This window comes from Ranitomeya variabilis, chromosome 3 (genome assembly GCF_051348905.1).
Source record: "Ranitomeya variabilis isolate aRanVar5 chromosome 3, aRanVar5.hap1, whole genome shotgun sequence".
Lineage (NCBI taxonomy): Eukaryota > Metazoa > Chordata > Amphibia > Anura > Dendrobatidae > Ranitomeya > Ranitomeya variabilis.
This window is the reverse complement of record NC_135234.1, coordinates 695,911,399-695,930,975: the sequence shown is the minus strand read 5'-3', so window position 1 is coordinate 695,930,975 and position 19,577 is coordinate 695,911,399. Positions and strand designations below refer to the sequence as shown.

Here is a 19,577-nt window from a genome sequence, read left to right as displayed (position 1 = left end):
CTCTTACCTCACCGTTATTATTTGTGGGGGGCTTGTATCTTGCTTTGGGGTCCCTTTCTCTGGAGGCAAGAGAGGTCTTTGTTTTCTTCTCCTAGGGGTAGTTAGATTCTCCGGCTGGCGCGAGTCATCTAGCGATCACCGTAGGCATGATCCCCGGCTACTTCTAGTGTTGGCGTTAGGAGTAGCTATTTGGTCAACCCAGTTACCACAGCCCTATGAGCTGGATTTTTGTATCTTGCAGACTTACACGTTCCTCTGAGACCCTGTCCACTGGGGTCATAACATGTGGCCCCCTTTTTGAGACAGGCATTTAATTTATATAGCTTCCCATGGCCAGACACCTGACCTGTCAGACCCCGGTGAGGTTCTAATACAAAAGAATAGGACCATCGCGATTGTGGTACACCTTGTCGTGGTGGTATTTAATTATTTAAAATAAAAAACAGTGTTTAGTAAGTACCACATGTTATTTATATGCACTATTGCTTTTTTACTTATTGTAAGCAGGGTATACACTCATTTTGTTTGTATCTTAGGATGTTAGGTTTTGTTTTATATATTTATGAGTCTCAATATTTGCGTTTTCCAAGGATGTGTGGAAAAAAAAGTCATACAATATACACAGAAAGTTAAAAGCACAATAGAAAAACAAGTAAAAAGTTGGTTACATGATGCTACATATAGCTAACCTTGTGTAGGTAGATTGATCTTAAGGAAGCGTCTCAGATAGCAGAGTTATATTGCTGCCTACACAAAACAGATGGCATTAATATATTAGTTATTTCCTGCAACTGTTGGGATGATTAGTGTGTCGGAGCTGTCTTTTGGTGTAGACTCCTCCAAGATTAATCACTGTATTTGACAAGAACTTTCCATATCTTCTTATTTCATAAATCACGTCATCCTCTGCAATATTCAGCGCTTATAAAGCACCTTGAACAGGGGGTTTCCTAATTACAGAACAGTATCACCCTGCTATTGAAAATTCCATTTTAGGTAACCTTTAGTTAATGGAAAAGTGGAAACTCTCAACTGTAAATCAATTCCAAAACTTACTTCAGAGCAGAAAAGTATTTGTCGGAAGCAGGATCTTGTGTCCTGGTACATGATAGGAATGTGTTTACGTGGAGTTGATTTGTGGAATAAGATGCATCTGCGCCACGGTTATAATCTGCTGGAGCAAAAGGCAAAAAAAAAGGTCTATTCGTCACGCCGATAACACTGTACAGAGACGGAAACAGCAGAACTTTTTGTGGTGCAGAAAAAGAATACGAGGCTTCAATCTGCTGATCAGCTCTAATTGTCAAGATCCAGAGGTGATTAAGTGACTTATGACGTCTTTATTACGTCTTCATTACTATTGCATTGCAAGTAGTTCGTCCATTACATCATCTATCTTGTCTATTGAGCATTCAGTATTCTATCATCTTAGCCGGGATGTCCACTACTAGGATTACGTCATTGAGTTAGCATTTTTTTATTGGTCTTAAAAAGGGTTACCCATTACTAGGACCAATCCCTTCTTGAATTAAATGTTTGGCCCCGCTGAAATAAAAAAAACCAAAAAAAAAAAACCACAAAACCTCTATACTCCCCTCCCGGGCTGGCACCATTTTAGCGGTGTTGGCACTTGCGGTCCCGGAGCGCTCGTGTTGTGCTGCGACACGTGGTGCCCGGTGCCCAATCAGCGCTGGCATCACTGACCCCACCATCATGCGGATTGAACATGAAGAGGCAGTCAGGGCTGCAGCCGATCTCGGACTTCCTCTTCATATTCAATCCGTACGAAGGCAGGGTCAGTGATGCCAGCGCTGATTGGGCACCACGTGTCACAGAACAGCATGAGAGCCCTGGGGGGAGTGAGCGCCGACACTGCGGGAACGGCACTGGCACGGGAGTATAGGTTTTTTTATTTTATTGGGGCCAAACATTTAGTTCAAGAAGAGGTTGTCCTAGTAGTGGACAATCCCTTTAAGATCAATCAAAAAATGACAACTAAGCTGCAATGACGTAATTCTAGTAATCGACAGAAAGCTTGTGTTACACACCTGTACCAGGTCCAGGCTATGCTCCCCTCACCTTGGCCTGCTGGCCTTTCTTGTGCTTCACGTCCGGTTTTGCTTGTTGCCTGGCGTGACTAGCCCATCAGGACACACACCTGTATCTTTGGATTGTTAGTCAAGACTCTAGTTTAGTATTCTCCAGCTCCTCCGTGCTAACCTGTTTCGATCCCTGCTGCCTTGCAGACCTTACTTCATCTTTCCAGTTGTTCTCGGGACTCCTGTGTGTGACACATCCATGCTGCCCATGTGCCATTGCCAGCTGCAAGAACGCCCGTGGCTTGTGTAACCACCCAGGCCTGGCGCTTAGCGGGTCCACGTCACAGGTCTAGCTTATTTGCCGATTATTGACTTTTATAAACATACCGACAACCACTCCACTGATAGAATAAACTGCTCATTCCTCTGGCGAATGAGGGGAGACTCAATGTAGCCCTAATGTATGAATGCCCATGTGCAGTAATCGTTAATTGTTCATGCCGGCAATAAAATCATCATCTCGGTAGCACATCATCATGTGTATACAGGAAATGTGTTGCCGAGAACAAAAAAAACGATGGTATTAATGATCATTCTGTGCACATAACATTCAGGTGGACCTTTGTATACAGGCCTGTACATGACTGTCCATCAACTTGTACATCACCTATCGGTGGTCATTTTCTGGGCAATGTAAAGAGTCTGGGAGCCTAAAGAGTCTGGGATGTAAAGGCTCGCATACACACAGCTAACAATTGTCCAAGCTCAACAATTTTGAAGGTATTGCTGAGCATCTTATGTGCATCGGTCTTCCTTCTCTCAGGAAAAAGTCGTATATGACCCTTATACTTCAGCGTGTTTCCGAGCAATCAGGTAATTGTCCATCAGTCACAATAACTATCACAATAAACCCAGGATCCATGAGGACTTCCAACCAAGTAATAAAGTTGTTATGTATCGTGGGTCACCTGGGGGAGCAGAAGTCAATGCTTTCTTTTGTTGCCTTGGATGAAGTATTATATGACCTCATACCAGACTACAGGTTTTCTAAGGTCTAGAAATCCACAGCAGCCCCCTAATGATGAGTTCCAAGGATTTCAGACGCAGCGACACACGTCAGGCAGAACTATCTGACTGGAGGAATTTCCATGGATGGCTGATGTCTGAGCAGTCGGTGCACAGGAGCAGTAAAGTATGCACAATCAGTCCTTATTAAGAAGTTAATGGAACAAAGCTGGCACCGCTTATCTGGAGTTCAAAGGGACTCGCGCTTTGTACTCGGGATGTTTGGTTTGGTGTGTTCACTACGTTATTAAAAATAGAGTGCGGTATGAATGATGAGCCATTCTACAATGCTGTCACCACGCATGGCATTACACTGAGCTCGGCGGTGTGCTGCCTACAGCTGTATATTGCACCCAGAGGGGCAGATTTGTTACCCATGGTGGTGTTATTCCATATGCCAAACTTAAACAAGCCCTCCCATTAACTGGTTTCACCTAAATCTGCGTATGTAGTATGAGTGTTTTAATATACTCACCTACCGCCGCCTTCTCCGGTGCCTAGCGCCGGTCTTCTCCTCTTCTCAGTGACGTCAGACTCTTCGGATCACGCTACGCTCTGTGCGACCGAGAAGTGGCTTTCATAGTGAAAGTCTATGGACCGTCAGAACGAGACTCCATACATTGTAAAAAAGACATCCGGCTCACACAGAGATCGCAGCATAACCCGGAGAGTCTGAAGAACGGTGACGTCACTGAGAAGAGGAGAAGACCAGCGATGGACACCGGGGAAGGTGGCATGAGAGGAGTATATTAATATAAATTTAGGATGAAAAAAAAAAAGTTCACGGTTGTGTACTGAAGTACATGAGAATAAAAAAGTGGCAAATTTATTAAGAGGCGTAAACCAGGAAATCTAATATTTAAAAAATAATTTACCGTGATATGAGAAATAGTAAATGAGTCCAATCTTTGGTGCCAATTTCTGACTAAAATCATGATAAATATATTAAAGAAATACCAGCCATGCCCTCACTTGAGAAAAGACACAAATTATAGTCGATAGATTTTTTACACCATGGTATAAATGCAATGATCATTTCCGACACTTGCAGTAATATACAAAGTATTACACTAAAAAAAAAAAAAAAAGATATATATATATATTTATTGGAGAGTGTCAGTGTGTAGGGAAATGCCCCATTGACAAGGAGGATTTATGGCAACTGACTGGATAATTTATTCAGATATTTCCAGGAGGAATAACCGAGGCAAAGAACAAGTTATAAGAAAAGATGCTCCAGAATGGTTATAAGACAGGCCCGTCAGAAGAGATATGGAGACATAAAAGAGAATTAGGGGGAGTGTATGCAAGCAAGAGCAGAAGATGCAAATCTCATGGAGACTGCCATGGGAAACAAACCACAAAACAATTGTAATATACAACATCTGGTTCATCTCAGCTCAAACAGATACTGTATATTCACCCAAAGAGTTAAAGAGAATCCGTCAGCAGGTTTTTGCTACCTCTGAGAGCAGCGTAATGGAGGCGAGGGGAGGATGGAGATGATCACGCTGAGATCACTGATGAATCCATCGCAATGATTGCAAACCAATGGGTGCCGTACCTACTGCTGATTGAAGCCAACGTGCAGGAGATGAGGTTAATTTCCACAACGACAAACTTGGTAAAAATTAAAATTTTATTAAATCAACTTAAAATATCCTATGACTAAGGGCGTCCTAGTGCGCCACAAACGCGTCAGCTCTGAGGTTTCAGTTTCTAATGACTTTTTACTTGATTTAATAAAGTTTGAATTTTTACCAAGTCGATCGTGGTGGAAATTACCTTCGTCTCCTCCATAATATAGGAAAAGAGACCCTGATTCCTGCGATATATCACTCTGTTTACAGGGTGCAGCCGACCTCACACAATTATAGATATGGGATGTAACACAGCTCAAAACCCTGCCCCGTCCCCACCAGGCTCTAGGTGTACATTGTATATTGACAGTGAGCTGGACCAGGTCTCACACGGCACCAGTCCAGGCAGTGATAATCTCCTGGTGATAAAACACTCATTGTATTGAAACAACTGCACACAATATATATAGTAAGTAACACGTCCCTGGAACCAGTGACTCAGCCCCTACACTCATGCTGCCCTCTAATTACGGTACATACCAAAAACCTGCTGACAGATCCCCTTTAAATAACACGCTCATCTCCACTACACCTGTATGAATGAACAGGAAACTTTGCTTTAAAAAAATATGTAGTCCATGTAATGCTCTATATAGCTGACGGTGAGAAACAGACGATCAGCCAAGATACATAATCACGAACAGATCTGTTCTGTGTAAACTTTACATGTCCAATGTATATATATATATATATATATATATATATATATATATATATATATATATATATATATATATATATATACATATATATATATATATATATATATACACACACACACACATATATATATATATATATACATACTAGACTGTGGCCCGATTCTAACGCATCGGGTATTCTAGAATATGCATGTCCCCGTAGTATATGGACAATGATTCCAGAATTCGCGGCAGACTGTGCCCGTCGCTGATTGGTCGAGGCAACCTTTATGACATCATCGTCGCCATGGCAACCATTATGACATCTACGTCGATACTGTGCCCGTCGCTGATTGGTCGAGGCCTGGCGGCCTCGACCAATCAGAGACGCGGGATTTCCATTATGACATCATCGTCGCCATGCTGTGCCCGAGACGCGGGATTTCCAGGACAGACAGACAGACGGAAAAACCCTTAGACAATTATACATATAGATATTTTTTACAGGGGAGCCCCTTGAACTTCCTCCTCTGTGCCGGCTTCCCCGCTGCCGCCTCGGTTTGGACTGTCTTAGTCCCGGCAGCCACGGACTGCTGACATGACCACTGGTCCAGGGTCCCGTGAATGTAGGTATAACCCAAACACATATATATTAGGACAAAAACAAGAATTCCTAAATTCCTACCAAATTTGGAGACCATTAGAAGGATAGACTAACTCTCATTCAATCAGCAGAACAGCGGGCATGATTGTAGAAAAGCTAAGAGCTGTGACTATTACGCTCCTCCACGATCACTGCGCCATTATAACATTTCCTCCTTCCACCAATGACTGCTACCTGTGACAGACACATGACCGGATGCTAATTATCATCTCTAACATGCTCCGCCTTTACTTACATGGGCGACTCAGACCCAACAAGTTGTATCACGTTAGCCAATGATCGTTTACCCACAGTATGTACTCGGCCATCTTGGGACTTCCAGCAAACAGCAAGTTATCACTGCTGCCACGGATATATGATGACACGGTAAAACCCTATTAAGTAAAGGGGTTACCCTTATACAATACAATTCTACGGCCAAAAGATATCGACCTCGCCAGTTTGGCCACGTCACGGACCCTTGCTTCCCATTTGCTGTCAATGCTACATGACAACATGTAATCCGTAGTTATAACACATCACATATATGTCCGGGTAACAGTTTATTCCTATAGACTGCCGTTTTCAAAGGTCAGCATTTCTTAGAGACTCTAGTCCTATTAAATTATATTATCAAGTTTGGTATTATGGTCACATTCCATAGTACAACCACTCTTACTGTAAAGAACCCTATGCGAGTAAGTTACCAGGTTTATTATAATATTAGTTTTCTCCCATAGACTGCTATTTTCACACAACAGCTTTTCTAAAACAATTTAGTCTTATCAAAATCTATCATCAAGTTTAGCATTATGATCTCATTCCGTAGTACGACCTCTCTTACTGTAAAGAACACTGTGTGACTACATTACCAGGATTATAATTGTTTGCTCACAAGGACTGCTACTTTCATAGGTAAGATTATCTAGACCTATTAAATACTGTTCTCAAGTTTGGTATTATGATCTCATTCCATAGTACAGCCACTCTTACTGTAAAGAACCCTACGCGAGTAAGTTACCAGCTTTATTATAGTATTAGTTTTCTCCCATAGACTGCTATTTTCTGTCAGCCTAAGACAATTTAGTCCGATTAAATGATTTTCTCAAGCTTGTCATTATGATCACATTGCATAGTACAACCACTCTTACTGTAAAGAACCCTGTTTGAATATATTACCAGGTTTATTAAAATAGTTTATTCCTTAGTTTCATTCAGCATTTCTAAGACAATCTAGTCCTATTCAATGTTGTTAGCAAGTTTGACATTACGGCCTTATTCCATAATATGACCACTGTTACAGTAAAGAACCCTTTCATATATTGAGGATGGAAATGCCTACGTTCTGTGATTAATAGTTTTATATGCCTATTACTATGATCATCGCGAAGTTGTTTATTGCCAAGCAGACCCGTTCTGTCGATGAGTAGTAAAGACCTTATTACACTAATGGTCGCTTCCGTACAAGGGCTTAGTCAGAAATCCCGAGTAATGGAATCCGCAATCGACAAATGGTTCCAGGCACGTTACCAAGCCCTGTGCCCTAAGGAATCGTCAGAAGATAACTACAAAGATTCTTTAACAAGTCTTCCTATAGCGTGACAATATTACGAGTACCCGAAGTAACCCTATTTCATCACGACCTCTACAAAAGGTTCTTGGCCCAAGACATCTTACTTTTATATAGTCCAAGTAGTCCTGAGTGGCTTATTATATCCTATAATGTCCAGTGAGGGACGCATTATCCCATATATAATCCTACTCAGTTACCCAAAAGTGCTGCTTAAGGAGGTTTGTTAATCAATGCGATTTTCGGATGGCAGAAATAAATGTTTTACAGTGGTGGTTATCTGCCAGGGAGCACAAGCCTTACATTGTAGGTTCTCGGATTTCACCCCATGACAACTGAAACTGAAGTGATTAATAGAGGAAGTATATAAGAACATGGCACAACCGGAGATACGCCCCAACACAGCGCATGTTCTCAGACGACACTCATGAATAATTCAAGCTTTCCGGGCCATTTTTGGAGCATTGGTTGTAAACCACAGCCATTCATCACTGTCTTGTTCCAGGGCTGTAGTGTGTAACATGGATCAACATTCCCTGATCTAAAGATCATCCATTATCCTGATCCGGCAATTATCAAGTCTGAACTGTCACCAACATCGCGTCCATTTGTTCCCAATTACAGAGAATAGACTTGGGGGAATTCATGGTTATTTGGAATGCAAAGTCCATCCGGCTTTGTAGAGAAGCTCTGACCTGTCAGCGTCCACACGTCCCCTCACTACTACCTGAGAGAAAATATTCATCAGCCCAATAAACCAGCCGACAATCGTCACGTTCCCCATCCGACCTTACAGCAATGTATGACCCGATCCTGGCAATCCAGTAACGACATCGGTGGCCATGGGGGGGCCATGGAGGCCATGGCATTGGGTACAAAAATTTACCACCCCAAAAAGTAAAGAAAGTAGCCACGGTGCCACTGCGCTGAAGATCCGGGACAGTGTACATACCCTAGGCTTCCCACCGGGTACCTCAGATCTCTGGGCAATGTAGAAGATGGCGTGCACACAGCTGGAGGAAAAGGTGCCGGTGGAAGGGAGTGGCAAATTCATGGATCATATAGTAGATAAATTGCTTCACGACACACTCAAGAGTTTTCATGCAAATAATCTTTAATGATTGTTCAACACAAGTGCAAGTGGCGGACAAAGTGAAGGTATATACACAGAAGCGACTCCAACGTTTTGACCTGCTCGGGCCTTGATCACAAAGGCGCTCACAAAAGGTGCAGGAGAACCCTGACAGCCACCCTTACCAAGGAACTTGTTATATACCGGTCCCTACTGGGATCTTCATGTGGCATTTGGACCTCTTTTCCTTATAAAAGGGACTTTGTGATCAAGGCCCGAGTGGGTCAAAACGTTAGAGTCGCTTCTTTGTAAATGCCTTCACTTTGTCTTGAGTGTGCAGTGAAACAATTTATCTACTAACTGAATCTCTGGGCAAACGGCACTGTGAACTCTATCGGCACCAACATGACACCAATAGAGTGGGATCTCGGGGTACAGTTTGCCGCCTGTGCCGGCCAACTCTGTTTGGTCCTTCGTATTAGGGGAGTGTAAACATATTTTTTTGCATGGGGTGGCATTATTACTTTTTGAGAGGGTATTGAGGGGGCATCAATACTTATAAGAGGGCACTCAGGAGGGCATTATGGAGTGGAGTACTGACTTTTCAACTGCATATCATGTTAACTGTATAGCTTCTAGAAGATGTGACCAACATAGAATATAATTTATTAAAAGGGAAAATGTTATCAGATGTGCCCCATATAAAGTGCAGCCACCACCATTAAGGCTTCTTTTATAGCACACTAGAATGTTGTAAATTAGTCCACAATCCCCTCTACAGATCCCTGAAAAGACCTTTTATTATGCTCACAGGTGGAGCGGTCCAATGGGCATCTCTGGTCTTGTTCCAGCTCCTCCTCTCTTCCTACAATCGCCGTCCTCCTTCGCGTTTATGACGAGTCCTACATCATTCCCATGGTGTCCTCCATCGTGCTCCTGCGCAGGTGCTCGTCTCTCTGCCCTGCCGAGCGCAGAGCACAGTACTGTAATGCGCATGCACTGGGAAAAGCTAAAGTGCACCAGAAGTAAAGCCGATGCATGCGCACTACAGGATGGTGCTCCGGCCTCAGCCGGGCAGAGAGAAGTGCGCCTGCGCAGGAGCACGATGGAGGACACCGCGGGGATGACGTAGGATGCATCAACCACACAAAACAGGGGAGGATGGCGATTGAAGGAAGAGAGGCGGCGCCGGATTAAGACAAGCAACGCCCATTGGACTGGACCTGCACCGTCTGACTATAATAAAAGGTCTTTTTTTGGGATCTCTAGAGGGGATTGGGGACTTTTTTTTATAGCATTCTAGAATGCTGTACTAGACCCGTAATGGGGATGGCCGTATTCTATATGGGGAAAAGCTGGTGACACGTTCCCTTTAAAGGACATTCACCAAGGCTTTTGTGACATTTTGTAATTTTTTCATGTCTCTCTTGCAACTTTTCACATAATGATGGTTAAGTGGGTTTGGTTACTATGCAGATAGGTTTGAACCAGATTTATAAATTGTGAATATTTAAAAAAAAAAAAAAAAAAAAAAAAAAAAAAAAGGCAATTGTCACTCCAGAAGAGGGGTGGAACGCAAATGTGCAGAAAGATCTCTAGGCAGAAGTGTTAAAATTAAACAATAACAAATTTATCAAACATTGTGCAAAATGTTTGGCTCAAGTTTGGTGCAAAAAAAATAAAAACAGCAAGAAAGCCAGAAACAAAACGGACTTAGAGCTAATCTCATGATACAAGTGTTTAGTGAGCGGCTTATAGTGCTACATTATCATAGAAAAATGTGCCAGCCACAAATATGGAAGTGCACCGGCTACTTGCAATTTGTACATTGCTCGTACGAGCAGAAAGGGCGAGTAATACCATACATAAATCCCCGTCCTTATGTCTTCATGTCCCCAAGGGCGCTTCTTTTCGGGTAGCTTTCAGATTCTTTAGTAATCATATCCTAAAACTTGACCTCATCTCTTCTGCGTGTGAAATCTCTTATCCGTTTTGACAAGCCCTCTTACTAGCTAGGTGTCTCCAGCTTAGCTTTAAAAGGGTTGTCCATGGACATAAAAAGGTCTCTGAATGGTCTGCAGAAAGCCCCACTTCCACATTTGGTCCGACACAAGCATTGAGCCTCTTCCCTTCTCTGTCTGTGATGTGCTTGAAGGGGAATGAAAAGTCTGACTCAGCGTCATAGCTAAGCCAGCCCCCTTGTCAATGTCAAAAGGGGGCTGGCTTGGCTAATAAAATCACATATTGAGCCTCCTAAATACATAGCAACTTGCTTGTCATGGCTGCAATACCCAATGCAACTCCATTCACCTACTGTATAATATGCTGCAGTGTTGCAGAAGAATATTATTTTTTGGCCACACAATACAGATCGTTGTCCAAAGTCGTCATTTAGCACAGTCTAAAATTCAAATTCAATATTAAACCATGATCACACAATGCGCATTTTTTTTTTACGCAATTTTCCAAATGTGCAGAACAATCTCCATGTCTTTAACACTTTTTTGGAAAAATTGCAGCACAAAAAGGCATCTCAAGCCAACTGAGCGAGCCCAGGCTCAATATACATGCCTAGCTGCCATCATCAGTCAGTATGTGGACATTGATGAGGATAGCGATTTATATTCCTCATGATATAGGGGACATACATAGTAGAAAGACAATATTTGCAGATGATACTAAACTCTGCAGGGTAATCAATACAGAGTAATTTATATATTACAGAAGGATTTATGTAAGCTGGAGGCTTGGGCTGAGAAATGGCAATTGAAAATTGATGTACATCAATGTAAGGTCATGCTCCTTGTCAGCGGAAATAAAATGTATAATTATGTACTAAATAGTAAAACACTGGGTAACACTGACACCAAAAAAGACTTGGGTGCATGGGTGGACAGTAGTGATGGGTGAACCCGTGGATGTTCAGGTCCGACTGAACTTTTTTTAAAAAAAAAAGTGAACTGAACCAGAATGGAAGTTCATTATATATTACGGGAAACAGCAGCTGTGACCGGCGGTAAAAAAGGTTACATCTAATACTACTACTACTCCCATCAGCGTATACCTACTGTCAGTGATAACGGCGAGAGCACGCTGATGAGAGTGGCACTAATAAACATGTCAGTGTTATACAGTGCTGTCAGTGAGTGTTTTTCACTGTACAATGCATTTATTGAATAAAAAAGTAAATGAAAAAAACCAATGTGGGGTACGCTGTAATTGTCATAGCCAACTGACTAAAAGCCGACGGCTGGGGGCTGATGTTAATATTCTGGGAAAGGGAAATATCCATCCATAAAGCCTCCCAGGGCATTAATAGCTGACAGCTGTTTTCTTAGCCTTTGCTGGTTAATATAGGGGAGACCCCTCCCCCCCCCAAAAAAAAAAAAATGACATGGGTCCATGGGTCCCCCCCCCTATCTACTATATAATTGGGTCACTTCCGTCTTTCTGTCTGTCTGTCCTTCTGTCTGTCACGGATATTCATTGGTCGCGGCCTCTGTCTGTCATGGAATCCAAGTCGCTGATTGGTCGTGGCAAAATGCCCACGACCATTGCCACGACCAATCAGCGACACGCACAGTCCGGAAGAAAATGGCCGCTCCTTACTCCCTGCACTCAGTGCCCGGCGCCCGCATACACCCCTCACACAGGGTTAATGCCGGCGGTAACGGACCGCGTTATGCCGCGGGTAACGCACTCCGTTACCGCCGCTATTATCCCTGTGTGACCAAGTTTTTACTATTGATGCAGCCTATGCAGCGTCAATAGTAAAAACATCTAATGTTAAAAATTATTTTAAAAAATAAAAAATCATTATATACTCACCTTCCGCCGCCTTTCCTGCTCCTCGCGATGCTCCAGCCGGTCCATGCAAGCGGCACGTTCCGGTGGCAAGGATGGTCTGGGAGAAGGGCCTGCCATGACGTCATGGTCATGTGACCACGACGTCATCACACCCTGGGACCGGAAGCTGCCGCCTGCACCCCACACAGGTGACAGAACTACAACGTGCCTGCGGAAGGTGAGTATATGTTTATTTTTTATTTTTTTAACCTGTGACATACGTGGCTGGGCAATATACTACGTGGCTGGGCAATATACTACGTGGCTCTGTGCTGTATACTACGTCACTGGGCAATATACTACGTCACTGTGCTGTATACTACGTCACTGGGGAATATACTATGTCACTGGGGAATATACTATGTCACTGGGCAATATACTATGTCGCTGGGCAATATACTACGTGGCTGGGCAATATACTACGTGGCTGGGCAATATACTACGTGGCTGGGCAATATACTACGTGGCTGGGCAATATACTACGTGGCTGGGCAATATACTACGTGGCTGGGCAATATACTACGTGGCTGGGCAATATACTACGTGGACATACATATTCTAGAATACCCGATGCGTTAGAATCGGGCCACCATCTAGTTTTCAATATCCAGCAAAGGCTAAACAGACGGCTGTGGGCTGATATAAGGATCCATGGATATTGGCCCCCTCCCAGACTAAGAATATCAGCCCTCAGCTGCCCTAGAAATGGTGCATCCCTAAGATGCGCCAATTCTGTCTCTAAGCCTCCACTCGTCTCACTTGCCCTTGTGTGGTGGCAAGTGGGGTAATAGTTGTGGGGCTGATGTCAGCTGTTTTATAGCCGCTGACATCAAGTGCAGGAGTTAGTAATAGAGAAGCGTCTATAAGACGTCCCCACTACTAACCCCATAATTAGATTTTAATAAAGACACAGCCAGAATAAAGTCCTTTATTCGAAATAAAACTCCCCGACCCTTTAACCCATTTATTCACAAAACAAAAAAGCAAACTTATACTTACCTGTCTGCCGATAATCCATTTGTTCCACAAAGAGCCCATCTCAGCTACATCTGGATGGCTGAGTGGTGGCATGATGCGACTGCTCAGCCATGAATCCAGGAGACACTGAGTCGAGCCCGAAAACTCAGCTTCAGCGCCAAGCAGTGACCTCAATAAGACAAGCGGAGTTTATAGTCCCGGTGACCTCACTGACATCAGTGCACGTGAGAAAGTTCTCAAACAGCGAATGCTAACATCAGTGAGGTGACTATTGTAGACGTGACCACTTGGCTCTGAAGCCGAGTACGCAGGCTCAAATCATTGTCTCCTGGATTAATAGCTGAGCGGTCGCATCATGCCACCGCTCAGCCATGCAATCCATGTGTAGCAGAGTTGGAGCACGTCTTGGGACATTTGATTTATCGTCGGACAGGTGACGAATATGATGTTTTATTATTTTTAATTGTGTAGTAACAAATAGGTGAGAGAGGGTGGAGAGTGCTTCTTTCAAATAAAGGACTTTACTCTGTGTGCATCTGCCGCCGGGATTAGCCGAATGATTCACTGGACCCGCGTCGAATTCGCGCAGGCGAAGTAAATCAGACCGCCGCCATCTTTGTGCAGACAGATAGCGGCGGTCACATTAAAACTATGCTTGCGCTTTTCCTGTACAAAGATGGCGGCGGTCAGTCAATCATTTTGCTGATCCCGGCGGCGGCGTTTTCGTGACAGTGTTCCACTGGTGGTACCACGCAAGAGGCTGTGTATGGCGTATAGAGTGTGTGTGGTGCGTATAGCATATACAGTGTGTGTGTGTGTGTGTGTGTGTGTGTGTGTGTGTGTGTGTGTGTGTGTTGCGATGGTGTTCTGCTGGTGGTACCACACAAGAGGTTGGTACCACCAGCAATTTCCATATTGAGACACCCATCACTTTGGTGTCCAAATATGGCGGTCGGTGAACTTCTGCCGCTTGGAATTCTGGGATCCGGATGGAACAGGATGTGAAGACATTACAAGGTAAATATATATTAGATGTTACACACATATGTATGTTCAGTATACCCTTGCAGGCTTTTCAGCGTTCCACTTTATATTACCTTTCCTTTATATTCTAGACTTACATATCGTAATCTTCACTTGTCTACAAAACCCAAGTCGTGCATGTAGTGACTATGTGGTACATAAGACTTCTGGCACCATAGAAAAAAGGGAAAAATATCATTTTTCTGCAAGTTCGGGTCATTAGACTCCATTCTGCCACGCTCGTAGGCAGGTGCACATTCCACTTCAGTTACATCATTGTTACTGTCAAACCAACTGCTAAATATTAACAAGAAATAAAACTTTTTGTAGGTGATCCAGTAACTCCGCTGCTCTCGGCACTAAACATTCAGCCTCCGTGTTCTCGACAGTCTTTCCTATTCCTAGATATCTATTATCCAATCTCCCGACCGGACATCATCAAACAATAAAACTAACAAACAAGATACATTAGCTTGTCTATACACACAACTGATCATTATTATAATAATAATATTTTTTATTTATATAGCGCCAACATATTCCGCAGCACTTTACAATTAAGCGGGGACATGTACAGACAATAAATTCAATACAAGTAAAGACAATTTAGGCCGGTTTCACACTAGCGTTTGTAGGAGCTGCGGACTTCTTCCGTGAAGCCCCGCCCTCGGCCGCTAGCTCCGCCTACTTCTGCATTCGGCCGGTATGCGACCTGCATACCTATCTTTAACATTAGGTACGCAGGTCGTGCACCTGTATGCGGATGCTTCCGCATGCGTCGTTTTGACGATGCATCATCAAAACGACGCATGCGGAAGCATCCGCATACAGCGGCATGACCTGCGTACCTAATGTTAAAGATAGGTACGGCGGCCGCATGCAGAAGTAGGCGGAGCTAGTGGCGGAGATGCGTCCGAGGGCGGGGCTTCACGGAGGAAGTCAGCAGCCCTCCGCAGCTCCTACAAACGCAAATGTGAAACTAGCCTTAAACAGTGACATTAGGAGTGAGGTCCCTGCTCGCAAGCTTACAATCTACAAGGAAATGGGGGGGACACAATAGGTGAAAAGTGCTTGTTATTTCAGGTCTGGCAATTATAATACATAGGGATTTTCATACAAAGCTGCATGATCCGGTCATCAGCCCGTGTGGTTAAGTGCAATAGTCAAGTATCAAGTGCAGTTATCGTGTGCATAGAGGGTGTGGAGACAGATGAATAGTAGGGTGCAGATTCAGAGTAATATTTGGAAGGAGGGAACAGGGCAAAGTTAGTTTACTGAGTAGTTCATGTGGTAGGCTTGTTTGAAGAGATGGGTTTTCAAAGCGCGCTTGAATAGGTCGGGGCTAGGTATCAGTCTGATTGGGGAAGTGCATTCCAGAGAGCTGGCGCAGCACGAGAGAAGTCTTGGAGACGGAGGTGTGAGGTTCGGATTACAGGGGATGTTAAGGTACCTTCACATTAAGCGACGCTGCAGCGATACAGACAACGATGCCGATCGCTGCAGCGTCGCTGTTTGATCGCTGGAGAGCTGCCACACAGACCGCTCTCCAGCGACCAACGATGCCGAGGTCCCCGGGTAACCAGGGTAAACATCGGGTTACTAAGCGCAGGGCCGCGCTTAGTAACCCGATGTTTACCCTGGTTACCAGCGTAAAATGTAAAAAAACCAAACACTACATACTCACATTCACGTCCCCCGGCGTCCGCTTCCTGCAATGACTGAGCGCCGGCCCTAACAGCACAGCGGTGACGTCACCGCTGTGCTGTACTTTCACTTTCACTTTACGGCGCTCAGTCAGTGTGGGAAGCAGACGGCGGGGGATGCGAAGGTGAGTATGTAGTGTTTGTTTTTTTTACATTTTACACTGGTAACCAGGGTAAATATCGGGTTACTAAGCGCGGCCCTGCGCTTAGCAACCCGATGTTTACCCTGGTTACCAGTGTAAAACATCGCTGGTATCGTTGCTTTTGGTGTCAAACACGACGATAAACGCCGGTCTGACGACCAAATAAAGTTCTGAACTTTGTTCAACGACCAGCGATATCACAGCAGGATCCTGATCGCTGCTGCGTGTCAAACTAAACGATATCGCTAGCCAGGATGCTGCAACGTCACGGATCGCTAGCGATATCGTTTAGTGTGAAGTTACCTTTAGCCTTAGGTCATTTGTAGAACGGAGGGCACGTGTAGGGCGATAGACAGATGAGAGAAGATATAAGGCGGTGCAGAACTGTGATATGCTCTTGGATTGCAGATGGACGCCGCGCTGTCCAGGATATCCACAAGCATGGAACAGAAAAATCAACAAGGAAAGACACCAGACGCAACTCTGCATGTGAACTGGCCGCTTCAGAGGGGCTTCGTGGTCCATTCAGAGTCATTATGTGATCATGAAAAGACCCCACACATGGTAAAATATATGCAGACAGACCCCTACCATAAGAAACCACAACATTCCCGAGAGGAAAATGAACTCCTAGATGTCCTGATGCCACTTGTCATCTCCAGAAGACCAGAGTCAAAAACCAGGAACATTCTGTAGCTGTTCAACCTCACAAGATCAGAACATTATTTATCTTATGAGTCTCATGTCTTTTTTCAGTGATCAAAAAACTGTACATGATTCAGGAATCGCTTTTTTCTGGAATTTTTCAACATTTTTTTCCGGTGTTTTTTGGGGGGGGTCATTTCCTAAAACAAACTTTTTTCCACCTGCTTTTTTTTTAAAGCTATTTTTTGGCCTTCTTTTTACTGACGTTTTTAGAAATCCATTAAGCAATTAATAAAATGTGAAAATGCTTACAAGATGCCCTAAGAAGCGCCCTATTGTCCTCCGGGCATTTTTTTTTAGTCTTCATATTCCTATAGGCTTTCAATGGGAACATACCCTCACAGCTGTAAGGTTTCGAGCAAACTGGTTTTGTTGAACTTCAGTATGGACGGCAGGGGCAGACTGGACATACTGCCATGAGGGATGTGTCCAGAGTTGGTTCAAAGACTTTTAGCTACCGGTAGTTACCATTCCAACCGAAAAAAAACCCATCTTGTTAGTGGTTTACAAATACAATTGGTTTTGGTTAAATAAATTGTATCATGGTAGGTGAGGAACTCCTTCATTTTACTGCCAAGGAGGCAAAAATGACTCCCAGGCATGTTAAGAATCTACAACAGCTGCAGGCTTATGCTGTGAGGGACTCAGCAAATTCAGAACTAAGTTTATATAATAAAACTAAATTATAAAAGTCTCTTTATTTAATGAAAGGTCTAGTCCCATCTGTAGACGTTAATCACCCACTCATAGGACACCACTGATTAAAAACACAGGGCTCTGAAATGTGCTGTCTGAATGGAGGTGTGCCTAGCACAGCAATAGAAATACCCTAGTATAGTACTAGAAATACCCTAGTATAGTACTAGAAATACCCTAGCACAGTGCTAGAGCTAGAAATACCGCAGTATAGTACTGGAAATACCCTAGCACAGTGCTGGAGCTAGAAATACCCTAGTATAGTACTGGAAATACCCTAGCACAGTGCTAGAGCTAGAAATACCCCAGTATAGTACTAGAAATACCCCAGTATAGTACTAGAAATACCCCAGCACAGTGCTCGGCTTTTTTCTGGCAGCTTCATAGGGAATGCATGGAGGGGCGATGTGAATGCCACCACCACTTCATTCAGATTGGACCCTGCAGATCCTTGTTCTCAGGAACATTGATGGTCCAGTGGTCACACCCCTACTACTCAGAAAATTATCACCTATCCCTTGGATAGGTGGTATCTTCTAAAGATGGAAATAAGCTTTACTAACTAATGAAGAAAATCAGACAAGAAAACAGACAGTAAGGTGAAAATTGTGAACAAAAAATGAAAGTGCATATTTACGAAAGAATAAGGTCGCAAATATCCATCAAAGTCATCAGAATGTATGAAAGATAAGTCACAAATCATTTAACTCACCACCAAGAAACTGTATCCCACCAGCCACTCTTCCAACAGTCCTGGAGATAAGCTCAGAGACACAACATCCCATGATAGCGGTCAAGGCCACCAGGAGGAGAAGACCACATCCAAGTCCAGTAACCACCGTACAGATTCTCCACTCGGGGCTTGGAATGGCTTGGAAAGAGGCATAGCGACCACACTGTTCCACCATGACTGTGGTCTGCAGACTCTCATCTCGTACAGGGTAAGAACATCTCCGGAAAGTACCAAAAGACACCGGTTTATCCAACTGAGAGCCCAAAAGCCAATAAGGCATAAAAAACCCCACGCAAGATGCTCCAGCACACAGGAAGGAGAGCAGTGCCCAGATCACCCCGGTACACGTCAAGCTCGATGCCATGATGCCCCGCCAACAAGGTAAACTTCATCAAAGGTTAAACAGAGTTAAAACAAACAAGGTTATCCAAGGGAAAATTATGTGTTGAGTAATTCCCAAATACAATGTAATCCTGCACGGTTCAATTTCCAGAGGCTGAAGTCAATACTTTTTCCGCTAAGGGATTCCTGAGGAAGGAGGAAAACAAATATAATTATTAGTAGGAAAGCAAATAAAACCAGACCCAGATGATAAGAAAAAAATATATTATTTTCATGTCGAGTCAATGTTTATCCATGGTGAGAAAGGAAGTGCAGGAACGGATCACTCCATGTCATAGAATAAGCACATTATCGAGTTAGCATACTGAATATAAACCAGCAAAGGGGAAACCAACGGCGGGACTCTCCTCGTTAAATCAGGAAATTTAATTTAGTGACACAAATGAGTGGTCGCCTTAGGATACACAGCCGCGGCACAAAACCCGGACAAGCATCCCAGAAAGAATGCAGAGACCTTTAATAGACTCTTTGTTGGAAAGGGTTCATCCGTATGACAAATAATCAAAGGCAAAAAGTGGGAAAAAAAATAAAAAGTCGGTGCTATCCGTAAATTCAAGGATTAGGAAAGAATGCTAAGTAATCAATTCTAGCAAGTAACACGTTGGATTGGAAATCGCTGATTTATTAACAAGTCCGCTCACATTCAAGATACAATAAGAGCCTTCCTTATGTACGTTT

The 19,577-nt window shown here is 43.6% G+C and overlaps 1 protein-coding gene across 4 annotated transcripts in view; it reads right to left on the bottom strand.

Moving 5' to 3' along the window:
• LHFPL6 (LHFPL tetraspan subfamily member 6) overlaps window positions 1-19,577 on the bottom strand; it is a 204,909-nt gene that overhangs the window by 178,089 nt on the left and 7,243 nt on the right. For all 4 annotated transcript variants that reach the window (XM_077298169.1, XM_077298168.1, XM_077298171.1 and 1 more), the window contains exon 2: window positions 18,477-19,025. In XM_077298169.1, coding sequence (XP_077154284.1) covers window positions 18,477-18,861 — 385 coding nt within the window. In that variant the 5' untranslated portion in view covers window positions 18,862-19,025. The remainder of the gene's footprint in view (window positions 1-18,476; window positions 19,026-19,577) is intronic.